This window comes from Haliotis rubra, unplaced genomic scaffold (genome assembly GCF_003918875.1).
Source record: "Haliotis rubra isolate DU_JTF1 unplaced genomic scaffold, ASM391887v1 Scf17, whole genome shotgun sequence".
Classification (NCBI taxonomy): Eukaryota; Metazoa; Mollusca; class Gastropoda; order Lepetellida; family Haliotidae; genus Haliotis; species Haliotis rubra.
Window position 1 is genome coordinate 2031350 of NW_025765669.1, and position 25009 is coordinate 2056358.

General features: G+C 38.6%; 1 protein-coding gene across 1 annotated transcript in view; it reads left to right on the top strand.

The window, feature by feature from the left end:
- Positions 1 to 25009, top strand: part of LOC124272404 — a 65902-nt gene that overhangs the window by 18999 nt on the left and 21894 nt on the right. Inside the window, exons 2-4 of the mRNA XM_046707571.1 lie at positions 20660 to 20711; positions 22011 to 22087; positions 22487 to 22634. Of these exons, the coding sequence (XP_046563527.1) occupies positions 20660 to 20711; positions 22011 to 22087; positions 22487 to 22634 (277 nt within the window). The remainder of the gene's footprint in view (positions 1 to 20659; positions 20712 to 22010; positions 22088 to 22486; positions 22635 to 25009) is intronic.

The following is a 25009-nucleotide window of genomic DNA, read 5'->3' on the forward strand; positions in this document are numbered from 1 at the left end:
CAGTTGGTTCATTTTGGTATCTATGCATGCAATTGTAGGTCATCTAACGCCAGTCGTGAAGTCAAGATTACCACAGCGTTAGCCTGTGACATGTTCCCTGTTAAGTCGGATGGTAAGGGACCGTTCAAAATTTATGGCTTATGTAATTTAATAATTATGTATGTAATAATTAATTAAATGAGGAGGTAACTCTGATACAAGTTTTTCTTGTTTAGAAAGGTTACTCGAAGGACTCACACTTACACTTGAACTGTATTTGTAAAATTATTTTGCAACTGGTACACAATGCATATGTTTAGCATACAATCTGAGTGTGATGAATGATATCATACATCAGGCCTTCCTAACAACTAGCTCTCTAGAGTATACAAGACAGTAATCAAGACGCTGATCACATCCATTATTAAAAGCTAAGAATTATATGTATATTAATATTTAAGATTTGATTCATGAATAAAATATGGACTTCACAGTTTTGGGATGTTTGATGGCGTATTCTGGAAATGGCAGGGTTCGACGTCTCTAAATCTATACGTCAAGAGTGTTCAAATGGATTTTTGGCAGACGTATGTGGAAGGCATTTCCAACATCCAAGCATTATGACTTTTATATTCCCGTGTTTGTGACGCATGCCACCGTTGGAGTATTATATACCTTCTCGAAAACATCTGATATCATCATTAGGTGATATTGTTTCACATGTTCATGATATAGTCAAAATACTGCAATGGACTATTTACTATCGTTAGAATTTGTCGCTTTTATTCCAAAGCATAATCGAAAAGAAGTTTTTCAGCTTCGAATCAGGCGCATAACGATCACATATGGTAAAAATAGATTGAGTATAATGTGTCCAATTTCGAGAAAGGATGTGTGGGGATATATTCTTAGCTTTTTACTGGATTGTACAGTACAGGATTGAAATAATATACCGGAGAAGATACATGTTATTTAAATATTTGTACAAGATATAACTCATCTATTCAGACGTGTTGTCGATTTCTGCGAGTATTGATGTATCTGGCCTTGCGAGGTCACTGTAAAAATATTTTATCCTCTGAGGTGACATCATCCAATACTTCTCAAGGTTTTAAACCAGCAAACTCAGATGCTAGTATCCTTGTACATGGTAATCCCGAGAGAGCGCCTTTGAGTTTCTAACTTAACTGAAGTACTTCACCAAAGATTTAAAAACAGGTTATTTTAAAACTTCTTTGAGGGGTATTTAGAAGGTGGAATACTAGGGAACGGTAACAATATATGGAATAATAACTTCTTTGTTACAACAGAGACCATGGTCTCTGGTCACAATAAGAACTACGCTTCGATGGAGCTTCAAATACACACAAGGGACGATGGGGTAGCCTAGTGGTGAAAGCGTTCGCTCGTCACGCCGAAGACCCGGGTTCGATTCTCCACTTGGGTACAATGTGTGAAGCCCATTTCTGGTGTCCCTCGCCGTGAAATTGCTGGAATATTGCTAAAAGCGGCGTAAAACCATACTCACTCACTCACTCAAATACACATAACCTGTCTGATAACGGTAACAGAACACACAAAGACACTCCAGTGGTAATAAAGATGTTCATCCATATATGTTATCGTATCCTTCGTTAGTGTACAGTTTCTATAATGAATTGGGTTCGAAACCTCGATGGGTCGCAACTAAACAAAGTACTATAGTATCTGTACTGAGAAAGTTTAATCCCAGGGCTTAGAATTGGTCTTCAGTAACCCATGCTTGTCGTAAGGGGCGACTAACGGGATCGGGTGGTCAGGCTCGCTGACTTGGTTGACACATCGTACCCCAATTGCTTAGATCGATACTCATGCTGCTGATCACTGGATTATGTTAGACTCGATTATGTATATAGCTGGAATACTGCTGAGTGCGGCGTTAAACAACAAACCAACAAACGAACCAACCTACCTACTACGTCACAACAGTGTGTGCTCCCCGCAGTCCATCCCCTACAAGATTATACTACAACTAGTTACTGTCTACACAACCACGGGCTGCACACTTCAGCGTTTTCATGACATCTTCCATATTGGTTACAAGGCTGAAGCTTGTCATTGTATCTAAATTACGTAGATCGATGTTCATGATGTCGATCACTGGATTGTCTGGTTCAGACTCGGATATTTACATACCGCTGTCATATAACTGAAATATTGCTGAGGGTGCCATTAAACAACGAACAAACTTATCATGTTTAGTTTCGCATCCCCTGGCTTCATCACTGAGCCACCAGGTAAGGAAAGGATTTTCAGTCTTATTTGTTTCATCTTGCACATCATTTTATTTTTCAGTCATTGAATTTCTTTTATACCGCGACTGTTGCATTGTTTTACTATAAGGTATATTCTTTTTTGGTATTTCTCTTTTAGACTCCTTCTCCTCCACTTCTTTCAACCAAGTGAAGACAGATGACTTAAAATGTTTCTAAATTAATTATAACGACTATCTGTGGCGCCACTTCATTGCTTTACCCTTAAAAGGCCCCACGTGTACCGACTCTAACTCTCATGTCATGTCCCTTTCAATAATGTTGGAAGTGGCCTGAAATTAATGACTAATCTCACAATGAATGAGGCTCGACAGTAGATCACACATAGAGAAGTGAGGGATATCCAGGCTTACATTTCCAAGCCATGTTCTATTGACGCCAACAATGCAAATCATACAACAGTTACCTCCCTTGTACTATCCCCTGAAAGCGAGGGATGGTGTTTATTGTTTGTCTAAGTACTTGGGCATATCGGTATTCGCTGTTGTCATTGTTACGCTGTTATGTCGCTGGGTCAATCTCCGCTGTGGTCGTTTTGGGAAATACCACAGGTGGTCAGTCCCTAGAAATCTGTCAGAAATTATTGCGATGATATCGCAGTTGCTGCTTCTGCACATTTATCCGAATAAGACTAAATTTCAAACCTATTTGTTCGAATTATTGTTTTTATACCATCTGGAGTGCCCCCTGACCTTTGACCCCCGAAGGAATTTAGAGTGCATACAATGTGTAAATTGCAGCTTAAAAGTAAAGTGCCACTTTGTTCGTATGTCCCCATTTTATCAAAATCAACGTTGTCCACACCAAGCTCCATTTTGTATCAGTCTTCAAAAAGAATTTAACTTTAGTGAATTAAAATCGTCTGTAAATATCAATGTAACAATGATCTTAACAGGGCCCGTGAAGATCCAGGTTAGAATTGGTCTTCAGCAACCCATGCTTATCGTAACAGGACTTGGTTGACACACGTCATTGTATCCCAATTGCGAAGATCGATGTTCATAATGGTGATCACTGGATTGTCTGGTCCAGACTCGATTACTTACAGACTGTTGCCATATAGCTGGACTATTGCTGGGTACAGCGTTAAACAACAAACATTCAAACACAGTTTCATTATTTTATACCATTAAGTTCAGAAATTATGTGATAGAAACAATAAAACATAAAATGTGCATCTACTATCCTTGGGTTTTCTGTATGAAAAGATCGCTTTTCAATATGAAATGATCGCTCAGTTCAAATACATGAGAGGCAAGATATCGATAATATCAATATATACACTTATTATGATAACATCATTACAGTATTTACAGAGCTGATAAGCCTTTGTCAGTTCCAACCAAATAGATTAGTAATCAGGAATAAGTTAATACTTATATGCCAAAAACATATAGCCAATGTTCAAAGAAGCGGTTTTAGCATATTGAGAGACCAAGCAATTTCATGCACGTCATTGTCTGCTAACTCAAACTTTCGGATGTGGATCAACAAGACAGTGAACGTTTACCGAAATTACACAGACACTTTACCTTAGTTTCACATTAAGAAGAATAACAACGTCCTTGTCATCGAGGCGCATTCCTTGTTGTAGGTACGTTCTTTTGCGCACTTGATCCAGTTTCAATGAGTATTTAATGCATCGATTGAGACTGATATACATTTTGAATTCTTTGAAAAGTTATGTTCACATTCTAACTTTACATCAATACATTCAGGTGTCAATGAAAGTACATCTGTACGTCAAAAGAGGTGAGAAGCATTTCGCATGTTTAGATTGTGTTCATCCACCTGGACGTGTACTCACATTTCAGTTAATGATGTAGTGTACAAATAAGCATCGCTGTTCCTGTGACTGGAGGGTTCATCTGGAGAAAGTTACAAGCTTTGTAAAAGTGGATTAAAGTGCACTTGTATCGTCGTAGGCATTCGACGTAATATCCAGACAGATGCAGGCTCTGGGACAAATCGGGACCAATATGTTTTTGTCATGGGAGTGAATGGGTGAGTTTGGTTTTACGCCGCTTTTAACAATATTTCAGCAATATCATGGCGGGAGACACTAGAAATGGGCTTCACACATTGTACCCATGTGGGGAATCGAACCCGGGTCTTCGGCGTGACGAGCGAACGCTTTAATCACTAGGCTACCAACCTCCCCGTTTTTGTCATGGTTATTGAATAGGTCACATGCACGTACTTCCAAGCTATAACTGACTGAGTTTGGTTTTACGCCGCTTTTAGCAATATTCCAGCAACATCACGGCGGTCCAAGCTATAAAACATATCCTAGGTTGCAGTATATTTTGTGTGTATGTATTGTGTTGTCTTGTTAAAAGCTCACTCATAAACTTAATAGGTCGCTCTAAAGAATGTGTATATCAATTGTGTTGTCTTGTTGAAGAGCTCATTTACATTTAAAATATATAGAAGCATTAACACAATTTCCATATACATAAGAAATATCTGTTGAAAGCATATCCGACTGTACTATTCGTATATGCCATGCGCACATGTTTATGAAACACTGTCAAATAGATGGTCATGTACGCCTAAAGGTGGCATCAGTCACAAACACACGAAGAGGAAAGTCAACTATTCACGGGATTATATTGTACTAAACAAAACCGGTACTTGCTTCGGGCACCATTTTTACACTTATGCGGAAATATCCTCCTCGTGTCTTTCTTTGCTTTTAATAGCTCTAATGAGGCTTTCAATGTTGACCTTCAAACAGCTTTTGGACAAGAATCGTTATATACAGCTTTAAGATGCACGTTCGGTTATTTTTTACATGCATTGTGTCATGTAGTTTAAGAGTTAATCTGGACACAGATTCAACCAGTCAGACACATAGTCAATAGGTCATGGACATAGACCAGGATGACACATGTGGCAGTGCCTTTCTTGTACTTACTCCTACTACAGTGTAGTTGTATGTGGGTCAGGTACGACCTCTTGTGACATGCGCTTGTTGACTGAGCTTATAAATGGAGCTGCAGATTATGCGTGCTCATGTGATGATCTAAATTCATCCTAAATATTGATTTTTCTGCATTGATCTTTAGTTTGTAATTCTGAGTTGTCGATATTCAATTGAACTGTTCTGCAAGGTCTATAATTCAGCTGTTGTGGATATACATTACAGCCGCATATCAAATTCTATTTCTGAGTTGTCCCTATATACATAGAAAAACAAATAAAGGAACACAGCAAAATTCAAGCGTTCCTTTATTATTTTCCAGTTTTCATCACCACAGCCCTATTCAGTGAGTGAGTGGGTTTAGTTTTACGCCGCACACAGCAATATTCCAGCTATATGGCGGCGGTCTGTTAATACTCGAGTCTGGACCAGACAATCCAGTGATCAACAACATGAGCATCGATCTGCGCAATTGGGAACCGATGACATGTGTCAACAAAGTAAGCGAGCCTGACCACCCGATCCCGTTAGTCGCCTCTTACGACAACATGGGTTACTGAAGGCCAATATTCTAACCCGGACTTCTTCACGGGTACAGCGCTATTCAAAGCTGGTGATGAAAACTAGAAAATAAGAAAGGAACACTTGAATTTTCCTGTGTTCCTTTATTTGTTTCTCTACGTATATTACATCTGCTTATCAAGTTCGGGTGGGTGGTGGTGAGGGGTGCATTCTGTTTGAGACTGTTGGTGCTGTCATAGATACAAGATGTTGCAAGATGTTGGTGTATATATTTTACATATTTGAGCTCTTAGGTGTTTTATGAACAGTTACTTATGAAGCATGCTTCTGCAAGTTACATCACTCTAAAAACATGAAACTTAATCTGTGTACACATTTTCATAATGGACAAGCTGCACAATGCACGAATTCAATGCATTAGTGTAAATTTCGACTAGTCAAAGTAGAAGTCCATCCGTCCATGGTATTGCTAACTATGTCGAAAAATAACACCAAACCCCTCGCTCACCAGCGACTTGCTGTTCAACGATGACGGTATTGACTCTACACGGATTACAAGCCTCGGGTGTTTACCTTTCAGGATGTCCACCCCAGATCTTGACTTGGCGGTGGTTGTTATCATACTGGTAATAACTTGTAAATAACATAAAGGAGGTTGTTATATCAAGTTCGTGAAACACACTTCAGATCTTGACAAATAAATCCGAGTGTAAGCTCCATGGAGGTACAGCGATAAACAATGGCTTTAAAATAGTATACGAAACAAAGATTTGGTTATGACCTGATCGCTTGTTTTAGCTGGAAGTGTTAGAAAAATGACAGCTGAAGAGTCCAAACTGGACAATGTTAGGACATCATACGTACTGTTGTCACATATGAAAGGATAGGCAGATTATGGCATGTGTTGGCTAGATTTAGGCCGAGAACCAAGTCCAGTGTTCTTTGTTTGTTTGTTGATTATGCCACACTCATCAATATTCCAGCTATATGACAGGGGCCTGTAAATAATCGAGTCTGGATAAAACAACCCAGTACTCTGACGTCACGAGTATTGATCAATCCACCCGAACCGTTACGGGATGAGTTGCTGAGGATCAATTCTAACCTGGATGTTCTCTGGGCTCCTGTTTGATTAGTTGGGTAGGGTGAGGGTTCAACAACAAACACATTCCTACAGGAAAACGTCTGTTGGTGTGATGCAGCATCCGCGGAATAATCTCAGATTGGCTTTACGATGCAAGTCAAGAAATTTTTGAGTTTTAGCAATACTCCATCAACGTGGCGGCCGAGGAGACCAGAAATGAGCTCGCTAAAACTTACTATCTTATTACTTGTTTTCAATGTGAAGGTGAAACAATGATCCACATATTTTGGGAGCGTAAACAAGTTCAATACTTCTGGCAATCACTATTAAGCCTGCTTTATGAAAAGGGCCCACATATCCCTTAATCTGAAATTTGACCTTCAACTTATTATTTTTTGGTCTGAAGGAAAATATATATACTGATGATGTGTTGACCTACTGTTACTTTTAGTTAAATTCTTTATCTGGAAATGTTAGGTTTTAAAACAACCCTAAATTTTAATCACAATCACTTTAAACATTATATCAACAACAGGTTTATATCATTGAAAGAAATATTGCTTATAGCAAAAGCCAACAAGCTAAGTTCTATACCAAGTGGATGTTGTACCATGAACTAGCTAGTGTACATATGTCGATTTTAGAACTTCAGTAATCTTGATTTAATGAGAACAACCATTCTAGATTACTTACATGTATGTTTTGATGTGTCTACATAAGGCCCTTTATGGTTTCGTGAAGAATGTGTGTCATGTGTGTCAATCAGAGTGTGAAATGTCAATCAGAGTGTGAATGTGTGTCAATCAGAAGTGTTATGAATTGTCAATCAATGAATGATCCACAGAGTGAATGAGTGCAATCAGAGTGTGAATGAGTGTCAATCAGAGAGTTATATTTCAAAAATCTGATCCACAACATCATGCCGCTAATATTTACTGAATAACTGATTTTCAACTCGGGTTTGGTGTATACTTGACTGCTGCAGTGTGTACATACATGGCTGTGGTGTGTCCTTTCCACTACTTGTGTGTGTTCTTTAGATGGATGGGGCGGTGGGTAGCCTAATGGTTGTAGTGTGTACTTGGCATGGTTGTGGTGTGTACAGGCATGGCTGTGTGAAAGTCTGGTTTCCACTACTTTGATCTTCTGTAGCTCTAGATTTCACAGAACACGTTGAGTGACGGCGGACCAATGCACAGCCATGCGCCTCTTATAAAGTGCAGTTAGTTACGCTATCAAGGGTTAAAGGCTTACCTACAACTCTTGACTTTATCGTGTATGAGATCTCTTGAAGAACAGTTGAGTTTTCGAGGTTTTTTGCTGAAATATCGATCAAATAGATAACAAATATGTGTTACCTTAGAGCATTTGATTCGAATATAACCGATTGTTGACCCGTTTATGTTTTCTCGAGAAATATCTGTGCCGAATAACATGTTAAAATTACCAATCTTCTACAATGCAATTTTGTCTTGTTTCATCAGTGAGTATATTTAAACGCCGTCTGCAGGGTCGGGGCTAGCAGGGATAGCAATAATCAAGCAACATCACGACGGGGGTCAACAGAAATCGGCTTCACACACCGAACACATGTGGGGAATCGAAATCGTGCCATTAACTTCAATGGGGTCGTCAAATGTAACACACAATTATAGCCGAAGTGACTGGCTCCCCAGTGACCTTTTACTCTCGTTTAATGAGAGATACTCTTGGTGTAGGCAATAGACGTACATCGCCTACTGATGCTGTTTGTTGCATGTACGCGCTATTACTTCCGATTTACCACTTCGGAAACAAATGGGAGCACTTTCTGGCGCATGGTCTGAACATTTAAATGAGTGCATTCAATAAAAGTTTTACGACAACTGTTTGGTCCATATGTAGTTCTCAAATAACAACCATGTCTGGTTTTAATCATGTCCACGGACAATAAAATATACCAGGGTGCCGATGTACAATGATCTTAGCGCTAAGGTGATCGTAACGTTAATACAATAATCTTCATGCGGCGGTGGGGTAGTGGTTAAAGCGTTCTGCTCGTCACGCCGAAGACCTGGGTTCGATTCCCCACATGGGTACAATGTGTGATACTGAAGCCCATTTCTGGTGTTACCGCGCCGTGATATTGCTGGAATGTAAACCCAGTTCATTCACTCACGTAACTCCCATACCTTAGAATAGACTTACGACTGGCGTAGCGCTAAGGTTGCTTTGTACAATGGCACCCAGACGATCTAAATCTTACGTACAGCAGTTGGCTGACGTACCACAACACTGATTTACGAAAACAGTATAGCAATGGACAGTTCCGTGGCCTAGTGGACGGAGTGCACGCCCGGCGATCCCTTGTCATGTCGAACCATTACATATTGACAGGTGACACTTGTTATCCTGCCTGACGCCCAGGGCCCCGTTCCTCAAAGCGATCGCAGTGCTACGACAGTCGTAAGTCAATGTTATTGATGGGAGTTACGATCATTTTAGCGCTACGATCGCTTTGAGGAACGGGGCCCTGGACCGGTCGACTATGTTGTGTCAGAGTAAGGTAGTTATGTGGACAATGCGGAATGTATATCAGTAACACTTGTAGGGGCGGTAGGGTAGCCTAGTGCTTAAAGCGTTCGCTCGTCACGCCGAAGGCCCGGGTCTATTCCCAACATGGGTAAAATGTGTGAAGCCCATTTCTGGTGTAACCCGCTGTGATATTGCTGGAATATTGCTAAAATCGGCGTCACGCCCAACTCACTCACCCACTAGCATTTGCGACGTGAAACACATTTCACCTCACTCCACCTCGTAGTGCTGTGAAGGGAAAGGGGTAGTAATGTGTTAGGGAGAAAAAAACGCCCTTCACTGATATTCATCTTCTAACAAAACTTATTCTTTACAAAAATATGTCTCTTCAAATCGAGAATCTGGACTCAGTGAAACACAAAAAAATAGTAAAATGGAAACTTATTTCGTTAAAATGGTATGTCGAACTATCATGAATCCCTGCTGCCTTTGGGACGGGAGTGGGTTAACTGTCACATTGCCACATCATTTAACAAGGTACCCATTCTCGGCTGCCAATGAAAAACCGCATGTGCTACAGTGTAGGGTAGGACTGAAGCTGATGCTCATGATGTTGATCACTGGATTGTCTGGTCCAGACTCGATTATTTACAGGCCGCAGCCAACAAGCTTGAACATTGCTGAGTGCGGCGTTAAACCACAAACCAACCAACCAAATCAGGAGTCAAGTTGCAGAACGCTATTACCCGTCCAACAACTCGCTGCTACCAATATGGTACTAACTTCACACGGTAGGTGTGCAGCACGCATGCCCGCTTGAATTGGTGTACGGATTATAAACTCGCGTTCAACACAACCTACTTATCCAGCTGGCTTTTTTATGTTTACTTGAGGACCTTGTGTTTGCGAAGTAGTCAGAGCTTAGCTTCTATCTGATGTGAACAACTAACATGTACTTCTAGACCATTGGCCGTCTGCCTTCTTTGAACCAGTTGAAGGGAGATAACTCCAAATATCATGTTGTATTACAGAGCCATTACCACATCGACAACAGACAACCAAGGTATTTAAAAGTAAATAGTACTACTGACAAAACTATTTCCGTATCTAGCTGGCCTCGATCAACTTGTATTGGCATTCAGGCTAAAATGCAAAACAAAGACTTCCTAACATGGTGTCTAATTAATATTTTATTAACTATTTATTAATGAATACTCAATTTAATTTATTCAACTTCATAAACCAAAGCTTTATCCACGTAAAGTAAGGAACATTTGGATAATTTGAGGTGTGACAACTATATCATTACTTTGTATCAGTCATGTTACGAAGTGTATGTTCAACAAGGGAGATAGTTCTATGGATATACAACATATTTATTACAGTAACAATATTATTATGTGAATCGTTTCAGTGTAGATGCTAACACTGTTATCAAGGAAAATGCCACTCAAAGTAGAAGTCTAATAAACACCTTTATGTTTCATCTTCAGGGAACTCAATACCATAAGTACCTGATAATAAATCTATTTAGTTCTTCCATAAATGTTCACCTCATTATCTACCCGTGCCCTGGCAGAGTTAATATCTAACATAAGACTGACTTCACTGAACCAGCTAACAGAAGAACCGCCTCTTCTCAGTCGGATAACTTGTTTAATTTCCTGTACTGGTGTATATGAAATCATTACTGGAGTATGTGTTAGCTCATGTCTGTCTACAGTACTATTAGCCACTGGTTATTGAATATTGTTTATGTTTTATTTAATTTATTTTTTTATTTTCATTTTTGGGGGAGGTTTTGGGGGGTTGCATTGGTCATAGAATATGCTCCTGAGTTTTTCAATTTGATAATTTTAATAATTTGGACTTCATTCCTTCACTTATACAGTGACTCAATGGGCTTGTTATTGTTGCCACTCCAAGGAAATCACTGATTGCAGGTTGCCCATACACCTGTTATTCAAATTCACTGTCATTTTTCACAATGGTGGTTTGTCGTTTTGTAATATCAGTGATTTCGACTTGGTATCGTTTCTTTTGCCCATTATTTTATTATTACTGTTACTAAAAGTTGTAATGAAAGTAGCATCAGATTGATCATGCAGTCACATATTATATGTGTCTGGGAACATACATTTCAATACATTCACATTCACTTTCTATGTATGATTATTATTTTATTTTAAAAATTTTCTTTTGTTTTTTGTATAGACAGTATATTTGGTCAAAAGGATGAGTTCTGATCTGGGTCCTTTGTGGCATGTTTAAAATTACAAATGTAACAGTAAACACATTAATTATTGTCTAAAACATTTAATGTCCTTCGAATGACAGATAATGTCATATTTTTCCTGACAATTATTGTGACTTATAAAACCAATAAGTAGTGGCGATAATATGTGAAAAAGAGGGATTTGTTTAAAAACATTTGAAGCCAAAGATAAATTTTCTCTACATAACTAATTCTTAGGTGAAGGACTTTCTCAGAAAATGCAAAGATTTGGTTTCTGAAATATTCAACACGTCGGAAATTTTAGTCCCCTGTTGCTAGTAAAAACATTAAATATTAGTAACTCTGTGTTGTGTAAAGTTGCACTGAGGGATTTTTGGGCTAGAATAATCACCAACAACCTAGGCTCTTAAGAGGCAGCCAAATGGATCATGGGGTCTGTCTTAATTGTGGATTGAGTGTCAGTGTACGTATGGGTGTATGGATTAGGGCTGGGATGGGTGGGTAATGAGTTGGACCTGGGTACCAATCTCATTGTCAGGAACCGTTATGATCATGTGACCAACAGAGTAAACAATGTAATATGTTCTTCTTCCATGATTAAAAAGTTGTTTTGTCTTTGAAGATTTAGACATAATTTACAGTCACCTCTTTTGAATATAATACTTGGTTAGGATATTGAAAATCTTTAAATTTTAGCCTCCGAGCTGAAGAATATATTGCCATTTCTTGCATATTTGATGTCAAGAATTAACATAACGGGTATCCGGGAAGGGTAGGGTATAGGAGGTGGGGTACCCATGTAGAAAATTTGGACCAGTCCCACCCATAGTATGGACCATTGCTCATAATATATGCCACTCATTTTTCTTGTCCAGACTAAATTATTTACCAACTGACATCATATAGCTGGAATACTGATGAGTGTGGCATTAAACAACAAAGGTATAAGCCCTTTGCATCATTTTGAGGAAGAGTATTTCCAAGATTTGAAACTGCACAACCATTGGTGCCAGATCTTGTCCTGGTTGTCGTATTCACTGGCCCTTCTATAGACAATGTCCAGTGGCAAGGGAAAGATCACCTGCCTATGCCACAGTAAATCGGAGGACAACAGTTTAACATAGCAGGGAGAGCCTTGAAGATGACCATTGTTCTGGATGGTTCACAAATGGCACAACCATTGGCGCCAGATGTGGTCTTGATAGTCGCATCCACTGTCACCATTCCATAGACAATGTCCAGTGGCAAGGGAAAGATCACCTTCCTATGCCACAGTAAACAGAAATAGGTGGACAGCAGTTTAACATAGCAGGAGAGGAGGTGACAGCTGGATGGTTTGGCACAACCATTGCAGCCAGATGTGGTCTTGGTAGTCGCATCCACTGTCACCCTTCCATAGACAATGTCCAGTGGCAAGGGAAAGATCCCCTGCCTATGCCACAGTAAATAGGAGGACAGCAGTTTAACATAGCAGGGAAAACTTTGAAGTAGAAACTTGTTCTTGGTGGTTCACAAACGGCACAACCATTGGCGCCAATATGTTGTCCTGGTAGTCCAATGACTGACCATTCCATGGACAAGGTCCAATGGCATTTATGCAATCATCATGATCCTACCCATATCCTTACAGACCAACCCAGAATTTGTCATGTTGCCATACACTGACTTTCAAATGGCTAGAATATGTTGATTTGTTGAGGGACCATTCATAATTTATGGCTTGAAGGGTTGATGATGATTCTAAAGGGGGTGACCCATTTTGTTCTAGGGAGGTAAGGGGTATACAGTACTGGGGGTCAGCAATTTTGTACATAAAAATATTATGCAATAAATATCATGTATAGCATGTGGTTTTGGGGTTGAATTGATTTTGTACATCTGGGGGTGGGTGGGGGGTGTTCAGATGTGGTGGAAAGTTCTGAAACTATTCTGTCCCTGGCAGTCATTGCATGAAGCTGATCTTTCACCTGACAACCAGTCGTAATATTTATATTTCATGATCCCCTACATTGTTTGAAGAGTATATGACCAATCTGGTCAGTGAAATTGTAAATATTATCTTATATGAACTCAAAGCATTGCCAGGAGGTTAAGGATATATATATGAATTTGTGGTTTGTGGTCTTGTGCATGGAGCCAAGATCACAAATCAGTTGAAGTTAAGCAACATTTGTCATGGACAGTCTTTGGATGGGTGACCGTGTTTGGCAGTTTGACTCCTGAGAGTTTCTAGGACATCTGAGTTCTGTGCCACAATGAAGCACATGTGATACATGTGGTCTCACCTTAGGCAAGTGAGTTTGTTCAAAATGGTCTCTGTTCACCAGCAGTGAATGGGTACCCAGTGGGATGAAATATGATTTAACCGTCAAGCGCCTCACCAGGCAACTTGGGTTATCCAGGGTAATAATATCAATCACGTTGTATGCACTTAGAGCATGCCCGTGCGGTATTCAGTGCTATATATCTGTCATTATTATTAATATTATCATATTATTATTATTATTCAAAATATATATCGCAATTCTGCTTATCACCAAGTGTATACATTGTCCCCTTTCCCTTCCAACTTATTCATATTTCGTTTTCTTCAGTGACTCACAAACCTGATGAAATTAGGTTCTACAATAATTTCCAGTTATTAGGGAAAAAATACATGGGTAGATTCCAAGTGCCATTTACTGGTATATCACTCTAACATTCTATTGTTGTTTACACATTAGCATGAAATGAACTTCAGTGGTTAGATTGTCAGAGCTTAACCCACTCAAATGCTTCCGTTCTGGCTTAATGGAAATGGTAGTGGATGTATGATAGATTGGACTGACCAGGGTCAGATAGACTATGGACTCTTATCACTGTACACTCATATTGTGTTGACATTTCTGTCTGTAAATTAAGCACTGGAGGGGAAGAAAAGGCGAGTTAAGATTAGAGGAAATGAAGGTGGCTTAATAAGGCAAGGTGCTGGGTTAGAAAGTGTTATTGAAGTTGGGAGACTTTGGTGTGTGTCAGTGGTGGTGGCCGTGCTGAGGTTATTACAGGAAGGTGAGCTCAAAGGTGAAGCTAATTGTGAATTTAAATCAAGTGAGTTGGAAGTGCTGGGATTTTGGTTTGCTTATGGATGTGATTTTTTCGTAGGGATAGCCCATCTGTTTGATAGTGAAGTGAATGATCTAGGGATGGGATTTATGTTAGGATGCAGTGAGACAGTCTTTCATGTAAAGATTGGATGTATATCAGGATGCCACGGAAAAGAGTTTAAGGATTGGATGCATGTCTTGATGTTATGGGAAGGTGTTTGATGTAAAAATAGGCTATATGTCATGATGTCACGGAAAAGTGTTTGATGTAAGGATTGGATGCATGTCTGGATGTTATGGGAAGGTGTTTGATGTAAAAATAGGCTATATGTCATGATGTCACGGAAAAGTGTTTGATGTAAGGATTGGATGCATGTCTGGATGTTATGGGAAGGTGTTTGTCTCGATGTAAAAATAGGGAAGATGTAAAATAGTCTGGATGTTATGGGAAGGTGTTTGATGTAAAAAATAGGCTATATGTCATGATGTCACGGAAAAGTGTTTGATGTAAGGATTGGATGCATGTCTGGATGTTATGGGAAGGTGTTTGATGTAAAAATAGGTATATGTCATGAACGGAAAAGTGTTTATGGATGCATGTCTAGATGTTATGGGAAGGTGTTTGATGTAAAAATATGTCATGATGTCATGATGTCACGGAAAAGTGTTTGATGTAAGGATTGGATGCATGTCTGGATGTTATGGGAAGGTGTTTGATGTAAAAATAGGCTATATGTCATGATGTCACGGAAAAGTGTTTGATGTAAGGATTGGATGCATGTCTGGATGTTATGGGAAGGTGTTTGATGTAAAAATAGGCTATATGTCATGATGTCACGGAAAAGTGTTTGATGTAAGGATTGGATGCATGTCTGGATGTTATGGGAAGGTGTTTGATGTAAAAATAGGCTATATGTCATGATGTCACGGAAAAGTGTTTGATGTAAGGATTGGATGCATGTCTGGATGTTATGAGAAGGTGTTTGATGTAAAAATAGGCTATATGTCATGATGTCACGGAAAAGTGTTTGATGTAAGGATTGGATGCATGTCTGGATGTTATGGGAAGGTGTTTAAGGTAAAAATAGGCTATATGTCATGATGTCACGGAAAAGTGTTTGATGTAAGGATTGGATGCATGTCTGGATGTTATGAGAAGGTGTTTGAGGTAAAAATAGGCTATATGTCATGATGTCACGGAAAAGTGTTTGATGTAAGGATTGGATGCATGTCTGGATGTTATGGGAAGGTGTTTGATGTAAAAATAGGCTATATGTCATGATGTCACGGAAAAGTGTTTGATGTAAGGATTGGATGCATGTCTGGATGTTATGGGAAGGTGTTTAAGGTAAAATAGGCTATATGTCATGATGTCACGGAAAAGTGTTTGATGTAAGAATTGGATGCATGTCTAGATGTTAATGGGAAGGTGTTTGAGGTAAAAAATAGGCTATATGTCATGATGTCACAGAAAAGTGTTTGATGTAAGGATTGGATGCATGTCTAGATGTTATGGAAAGGTGTTTGATGTAGGAAAAAAATAGGCTATATGTCATGATGTCACGGAAAAGTGTTTGATGTATGGGAAGGTGTTTGAGGTAAAAATAGGGCTATGTCATGATGTCACGGAAAAGTGTTTATGTAAGGAAAATTGGGATATATAGGCTATATGTCAAGATTGCCACAGAAATGTGTTTGATGTAAAAATTGGATATATGGCAAGATTGTCACAATAATTGTTTAAAAGTACCACCTAAATTAATAGTTACTATTGCTCTCATATTTATAAACATGTTTAGAAAAGAAACATGAATGAATATTTTATTTTAAGAATGCTCATTTGTTAGTGTCACTGAACTGAACTGACTTTTGCATCATGGTTTCTAAAAAAAAAAATAAATATCCATGATTTAAAACAGGGTTTGGGTGTAAACAGAACATGTTTTTACAACTCTAAATTTAGAAAATAGTGTTTAAGAGTAAACAAATCTTTCTTTCTGAAGCTAGAAAGTGTTCACAAGTGAACTAAAGTCTTCCATTAACAAATCTTGCATGCCCCTCACAGTTTACATGGACCTGCATCAAGTATATCTCCTTGTAGAATGCCTAGTCTGACTTCACCGTATTCAAACCCAGAACATAATATGACCAGCTTATTTGTATAGGTGCTGGTTTTGGAGTATTCTGGGACCCTAAGCCCTGTTGGCATGGCACCTTTTGTCCGATATAAAGGCACATTTTGTATACGATTAGAAGTCCTGCTTTATGAATATCAATAACGGTAAGCCCAATATATTTCCATGTGACACTGTTGGATGAATAGAGACCAGTGTTGAATTGTGAGTTTGTGTTTCGCATTAATGGAGAAGAATAAATGCATTATGGGGTGGGTGAGAAAGTTCCTGACTGTTTGGAAGGCAACCAGATCGAGGGAGCTGTGACTAGGAAACAAGGACAACTCACACTCGGGACGTTCGCTATGACTTGAAGACAAGCTACACATCACGTCTAGAAATGGATTCTTATCTTGTGTCACCATGATTCATTAGGTTTGAGGATTTACCTTATTTTTGGAACATGTACGTGTTTTGAGGATCTGTCCTGACTTTTTCAATGGAATGGTTTGCCCAGTAATGTGATGTGTCAGATCCCTTTTGACAGCGGAGAAATGAATCATTGCTTTTTAACAATAGTTTGAAGTTACAATACTTTGAAGAATTATCATGAGTTCAACAGAATCTGTTGGGTGTTTTTCGATTTGACTTAATGTAAATAGCAAAGGAATATCTGATGATGTTTATTCATTCCTAAACCATACTTACACTTACAAAATATACCATCATAATTACAGTGGTATTGAAGGAATGCAATCCATAGAGAATAATATGTATACCTCACCCAGTGCTATTTTCTATTTCAAATCATAACCAGGAACTTTTCTCAGCTAAAACAAAGAAAATGCATGATCTAAACTGTCTAAGGCACAAAAGCAGTAAGGCAAGAGAAAGTACATCAAAACAATTTTAGCATCTCAGAGAAAAGTATTTTATGTTTACTTTGGAAAAAAGCTGCAGTTGTCTCCCTTATAGTTGTCAGGATTTGTTTGTCACAGGTTCTGGTCTCAAACTCATATTGAATCCCTGGTCTGTCCTTTACCACAGTCGCCACCATAGAGATAAATGTGTAGGACCCACATCATTTTGGAATGTTCTCCAACATAAGGGGATGGTAGGGTAGCTTAGTGGTTAAAGCGTTTGCTTGTCACACTGAAGGCCTGGGTTCGATTTACTACTTTGGTACAATGTGTGAAGCCACTTTTATGTGTCCCCTTTTATGATATGACTGAAATAATGCTAAAACTCAATACTCACTCACTCATGTCTGAAATATTGTTCAGTGTAACTCACTCACTCATTCTGAACAAAGTAATGTATATTATTTTGTGAATGTATTTAGAACCATTGTTGGGTTCACACAATATTAGTACCACCATATTTCAACTGAAACTGCTTTCACACAAGAAGATCCTTCTACCACAGCCATATTAGTCTTGTATTGAACTGACAGAGGACATATGTGTCAAAATGGTGTCAAGTCACTGTGGCAAGAAGTGTCCTATAGTTGTGGCAGAACTGTATTATTTCGGGTTTGAATGTCAGATCTACCTTGACTAAATGTCTATGGTCGCCAGCACTATGCATGTTCTTGTAGATTTCACCAAGGTGGTATAGGTGTAAGACTTGACCTCCTCTCCCAAATCCAGCTGACCCAGTGGGATATGACTGAAGTCCTGTTCCAAGTGACCTTGATAAAGATAAGGTCATCTTGGAAATTTATTGTAACACAAGTCATACATTCTTGATCAATGTCATCATATGTAATAAATGTTAAGTTTTGTCTTCCAAGGATATTACTTGTGAAATCTTCAGAAATTTCACAATTCTGAACCTGAGATAAAGCATATTTGCATTTTAAAATTACATGCAAATTATACACAAACTTTTCCCCAGTGATGCTATTGTATCAGCTACTGGAGCAGTGAGATAGCATAGGAGTAAATTGAAGGAAAACCAAGTTCTATGGATAGTCAACTTCTGTATTGCAATGAGTGCGACAATTTGGTGTAGGTACTAACACCGTTATCAAGGAAGTGATGATAGCAGTAACTTGTTCACCTATTGCTTTTAAGGCCCAGATTTAATTCCCTTACATGGGTACAATGTATGAAGGCCATTTTGTAATCCCCCATCTTCATAATGATGGAATATTGCTAAAAGTGGCATAAAACTAAACTCACTCACTCATATGACATATCTCGTTATGAGAATAATGTCATTCATACTGATAAGGGTTGACCATTGTATATCTGGCAATAGCTGGTACATGAATATGCATTTCTTAAATCTTCAGTTCCTTAAAATACTGGGAACAAAATATTTTTAGATAATTCACTGAACATACAGCATGTTAAAAAATCATCTGTTGAAGGCACTCCCCAAACTTTTGGCTCCTATTTTTGAAAAAATGACAAGTATTAAGTGCTGACATCAAAATATTTTGTCTCAAACAAAAATGCCATTCCCTGTACAGTAAATGATCTGCATTGCCCACCACACCCATCTAATATATGCGTCATATTCTTTGTGTCAAATGATCAAGCAGTGTGGCCATGGTATAACCATCCTAAACTGGGTATTAATACCTACTAACAGTGCCACCTGTCTCAAAAAACCTGAATGTAACCAGCCAATGAAAGCAGGATACAATTGAATCCATGCTCCTACTGAAACAGCCATGATCTGATCCCCATATTCTATAGTCATAGTTAGCTAAAGAAAGTCGAGTAAACTTTCTGTCTGTCAAACAAAATTAAATTGAAATAGTTATGGTAGACAAACCCTTGTAGCGGTACTGAACAAGTCAATAGGCTTTCTTTCATTGTAACAAATACAAAACAGTCAAATCTCTTCTCAGTCAAACGCAGGTAAGCTTTCCCAAAGTGTTGCCTTTATCCAGTATGTCTTTCATTGTAGTTGTCAATTCAACGCGAAGATCGGCAGCGAATCAGTATTGTCAATAACACTCACTGACAGTGTTGACAGATCAGAGAAATGCATAATGTTTGTTTGGAAGTCGTAGCTGGAGAAATCTTTTCAATACCACACAATCAAGTGCTGACAAATTGACCTCTTGCCAGAGTCAGCCCTAAATGTTCTGTATAGGGTTATATGTATGCAGGATCTATTGATGGGCCCCACCGCCCTGGCTGAATGGGTCGTCATAACGACGCTGTGTTTTCCTTATTTGTGAGAGAACTTGTGAGTCTCTAAGACGAAACGGTTATATTAAACATGGCGGATCTGTACTACATTCTACTTGTCTAGCCTCCTAACTATGACTGCTAAAATGTCAAGGTAAGCTCTTAATCTTTAATCTGACAGTTAAACATCACTTGCGATTGCCGCTTTATCTTGACATGAGATAATCATGTGTATATATCATCGACAACAGTGTAAGATGTGAAGAACAGTTGCTACTTTATACCTATCCCCAGCCTGTTGCTCCTGCTAGTAATGAAAATGTTTCGCTATACATTTACCAATAACGGAACTCAGGACATATTTTGAGGTAGACCTTTTCTATATCTTTGTCAGCTGTTTTTTCTTGACAAGTTTTATGTCATTTTGTAGCTGAATATGTTTTGTTTTCAGCCTTGCATGTTCCAGAAGAAAAGTGGCAGCCATTTTGAAAAATTGTGTGAACTTCCATTGGCTGCTAATGAGTTTTGTTTACTTAACATTTTGATCAACTCCGAACATCGTCTTTGGAATTAAAAACATGCTCATGATATAATGCTACCAGTGGATACATCTTTCAGAGTATTTGAAGTCTCTGAAAATCCTGTTTTATTTGTACTTTCTCTCCTTTTTTCAGAAACACTTTTGTTTCGGAAATGTAATTTGATTATATGGACAAAGTTTGTAATAAAGATCTCTTTTTTTTCAGAAACTTGCAAATGAAAGAGACAAATTGCAACACAGGCCTTCCAGTGTTTCAAGTAAGCAAAACACATTTCAGAATTCCAATAAAAAATGGCATCCTTCATAAAAAATGCCACTCATTTTTATAATTATACATTTATATTATGTTTATTTCGAGGTTAAGCACTTGAGTGAAACTCATACTTCACCATCTGAAAGAATGTGGAAAGTTAAAAAATAGTTCATTATGCACACTGCGTGAAATAATATGGTTGTCTTGTCTTGTTATGGAATTTTGACACCCCAAGTGGCACTTTTTGACCTAAAACAAACATGCTGTCAAGCAACAGAAATATTTAGAATGACTAGTCTTTGAATCAGTTATATTGTTGTATATTTAGCCTATATCAGATAGTTTAAACGAACACCTTTGAAGGAACATGACCTTTCCCCTCCCTTAATCCTGAAGGTATATCGATAGACTAATTGAGTTAATAAGTCAGACCCTAGGAGGTAAACTGTCTCTTAACAAAACTATATTGCCTTGATGTCTCTTATCTGAAAAAGATATATATGTACTCATGATATGAGGTAACTAGTTTTATAGATTCTAATAATGACTTTTTTACCTGATCCAGTTTGGTAACTTGTATAATTGATTGAATTGTATTTATACAATTGATTGATGCACAAGGTGTACACAACAGTAATTTCTATTCATGGTAACAGTGGTAGCTAGGTAACAAACATATAAGCTGTGACAATGAAGTGCACAAAACGAATGAGAGGTCGGGGTAAGATTTTAGGTGTATATTGGCAATTTATTAAGAAAACATACTGTGAAAATGTTAAATATATTTTTGATAAATGAATTAAACTTTAATTGTTTCCAAATGTCCCCTCCTTGTGGTTAGTATGTTATCAAATGACCTTTATATTAAATAGATTTAACAAGGTTTTCCATATGTAAATATCTCATATAGTTTTAGAGAAATTCTCAAATTTTATGTGTGTACTTATTTCATTACAATTGTATTTTAAAATCTATGTTTGTTTATAGTATTATTTTTAAAATGCATAAAAATAATGTTCTGCAATAGTATTTGTTTTTTTAATTATGACTTATGGAAACAACTGTACATAAAAGTTAATGACTTCACAAACAAGTATTATTTTGTGTAGGACTGAAACTGTTCGGTTTGACTTTTAGCAATGAAACAACTGCGGGGACAGTTAATGGACTTCACAAACCCATGTGGGGATTATATGCAATGTTTAGGACATTCCTTACACTGATGGGAAATTTTAGACATGTCTATGTGTTTTGTGTTGCAGGTTGAGAGTGGTATATAACATGTCTGTTTTGTGTGTTGCAGGTAGTGACGATAATGTAGACCAGCTGAAGATTCAGCAGGCTATGCTAAGGAGACAGGAGCTTATAGACAGAATACGCGTATGTAGACAACACTAATGTACAGAGGATATTTGAGTTTTTAATGACCAGACAAAATTGATGATTTCAATGTGACTTTTGCACCAAGTGATACAATAACATAACAAACTCATGAAGTTTTTTCATATCACATATTTTCTTACTGTTCTGATGTATAATGCTCTGAAAACCATTGGGTCAAAGGCTAAATATTACTTAACTAAATATACGAACAAAATAAGTGTATCTTGGATTATCACTTTTTGACTGTTTAGAGGAGGGCATAAATTGGTGTAATAAATGATAGAACAAATTTCTTTGCAAGACTCTGAACCTATTTGAACATGAATGAAGACCTTATCGCATGGTTTATTGTTATTGATATTTCCAAACCAGAAATACGTGAATATGTCATTTCAGCAAGAACAATTGTCCGATTTGAACCGTCCAAGGTCGCACGTCGAGCGACGTCGCTACACACCAGATCCCCTTCCACCCCCTCCGTCACGACTTTCATTACCAGATCTACATAGGCATTGCCACTACCGTCACACTTCCAACAACCGAGGTAACCATCATAATCATCATCATCAGCGATTGTCTCATTGTGAAGAGATGTGAGATTAGGATGTTGTGTGTTTACTTGTTTGTTTCCTGTTTAATGCTGTACTCAAGTATTTCAGTCATATTTTGACAGTCTGTCAATAGGTGACTAGAGCGTCCGCCCGGAGAGCGGATCGTGGGTTTGATCCCCGAGTCATCATGGTATGTTATGCATTAATGGGTACAACAATGACTGGTCGGCCCAGAGGCAGTATAATGTAGTCTGAGTGGTATAACTGCGGATCAAGACAGTCCCACGCATGCCTGTGATTAACATCGGGCATGAGCATCATTTCTGGTGTCACCTGCAGTAAATGGGTGGTCCAGATAGGCTAGTGGCTGACATCATGAGCATCACTATATGCAAGTGGGTTATAATGACTTGCATCAGCCAAGTCTAAGAGTCTGACCACCAAATACCATTGTCTCCTCATGACAAGCATGGGGTGCTATAAGAACTAGTTCTAACCCAGATCGAACTCTTAACATAGAATCAGATAACCTTTATAATAACTAAAATAATTATAGTTTTTGTTCAAGTGAGGCCAAATCATTTTCCTTTTTGTGTTTTCGACTTACCTACCTGAAATTATGCAAATGAAATATTAAAAGGAATCAATGGCATTTTGCTGAAAATTTGCCTCTTTAAATCATTATTGATTGTGCTGCTTTCCTTCTTTGAACTGACCTCATATCTACCATGAATTAAAAATGTTAATATATTTCCTTCTTTTTTGACCAAGAACATCAGTGAAAAAGAAGATAAATAGATCTGGCCTACCTACATAATAATTGTCATATTTCAGATTTGTATTTTCATGTGTTTAAAAGACAATATACTTCATATTAGGGACCAGTCATTTTATAAGAGGGTCAAGGGAATCAAGGGGAGGTCACACAAAAATACAGCAAATGTAAGAAATTATACATATATTTGGGAGAGTCATGAGAAAATACACATTTTACACTAAAATATAAGGTCATTTTGTGTTCTGTCTTTTGGGGAGGTCATGAAAGAAGCGGACAAGGCAGGGGCAGTGTCATCTAACAGCAGGAAAATGCATTAGGGGAGGTCATTATTTTCAGTACATTAAGTATTAAAAAAATTAGTATCCTAAGCTTCCCTCCTGTAAAATGACTGGTCCCTTAGGACTATGTTTCTAGTTTATAACACTCAGAGTCTTCTGTTTAACATGCAGTGATATTAGGGTCAGAAAATGCAGTGGTGTTAGGGTAAGTCTTGCTTAATGTTTCTCCCAGGACCAGGGTGCATGTATCAGGCCCCCCGGAGTGCTCCAAGTCCCCACCGTAAAGCCCCTGCCGAGGGGGATAATGCTGGTAGGGATAGCACTCAAAACACTGGGTATGCACTGGGCACTATCTCACAGGGTGTCACCGTCTGAGGTGGCTGTTTCTCACAGGACATGGGGTCTCAACCATGCTTGCTGTTTCTCACAGGACATGGTGTCTCAACCATGCTTGCTGTCTCACAGGGATTGGTGTCTCAACCATGCTTGCTGTCTCACAGTGCATGGGGTCTCAACCATGCTTGCTGTCTCACACTGCATGGGGTCTCAACCATGCTTGCTGTCTCACAGGACATGGGGTCTCAACCATGCTTGCTGTCTCACAGGACATGGGGTCTCAACCATGCTTGCTGTCTCACAGTGCATGGTGTCTCAACCATGCTTGCTGTCTCACAGGACATGGGGTCTCAACCATGCTTGCTGTCTCACAGGGATTGGTGTCTCAACCATGCTTGCTGTCTCACAGTGCATGGGGTCTCAACCATGCTTGCTGTCTCACAGTGCATGGGGTCTCAACCATGCTTGCTGTCTCACAGGACATGGTGTCTCAACCATTCTTGCTGTCTCACAGGGATTGGTGTCTCAACCATGCTTTCTGTCACTAAGGTGCTGTCGCTCCCAGGGCTAGGTTCCTGTTGTCAACCTGAGATGGCTCTCACCCTTAGGTTACCATAACTGACACTGATTTCTCAACCATAGTGGCTACCATTCTCAGGACACCATAGGGCATGGTGTCTCAACCGCTATCACTCACAGGCCGTCATCGTTCATCCACAGGTTGCTTCTCAACCATACTTCCTGGCACTATCAAGTTCTTGTTATTCACAGACTAAGGTTTCTCACTGAGGTTTCTAATCTATGGCAACTTATATATCAGTGCCTATAGGATCTTAACATGCTCATCAGTGCTCAGGTCATACATCTGTGCAATCTTTTAAAAAACAAAACTATTTTTTAATTTCTCAGTTACCCGATGAAATTCTTTTGGTGTCAAGTGAGATATTTCTGTGAAATTTCATTTATTAATTCATTA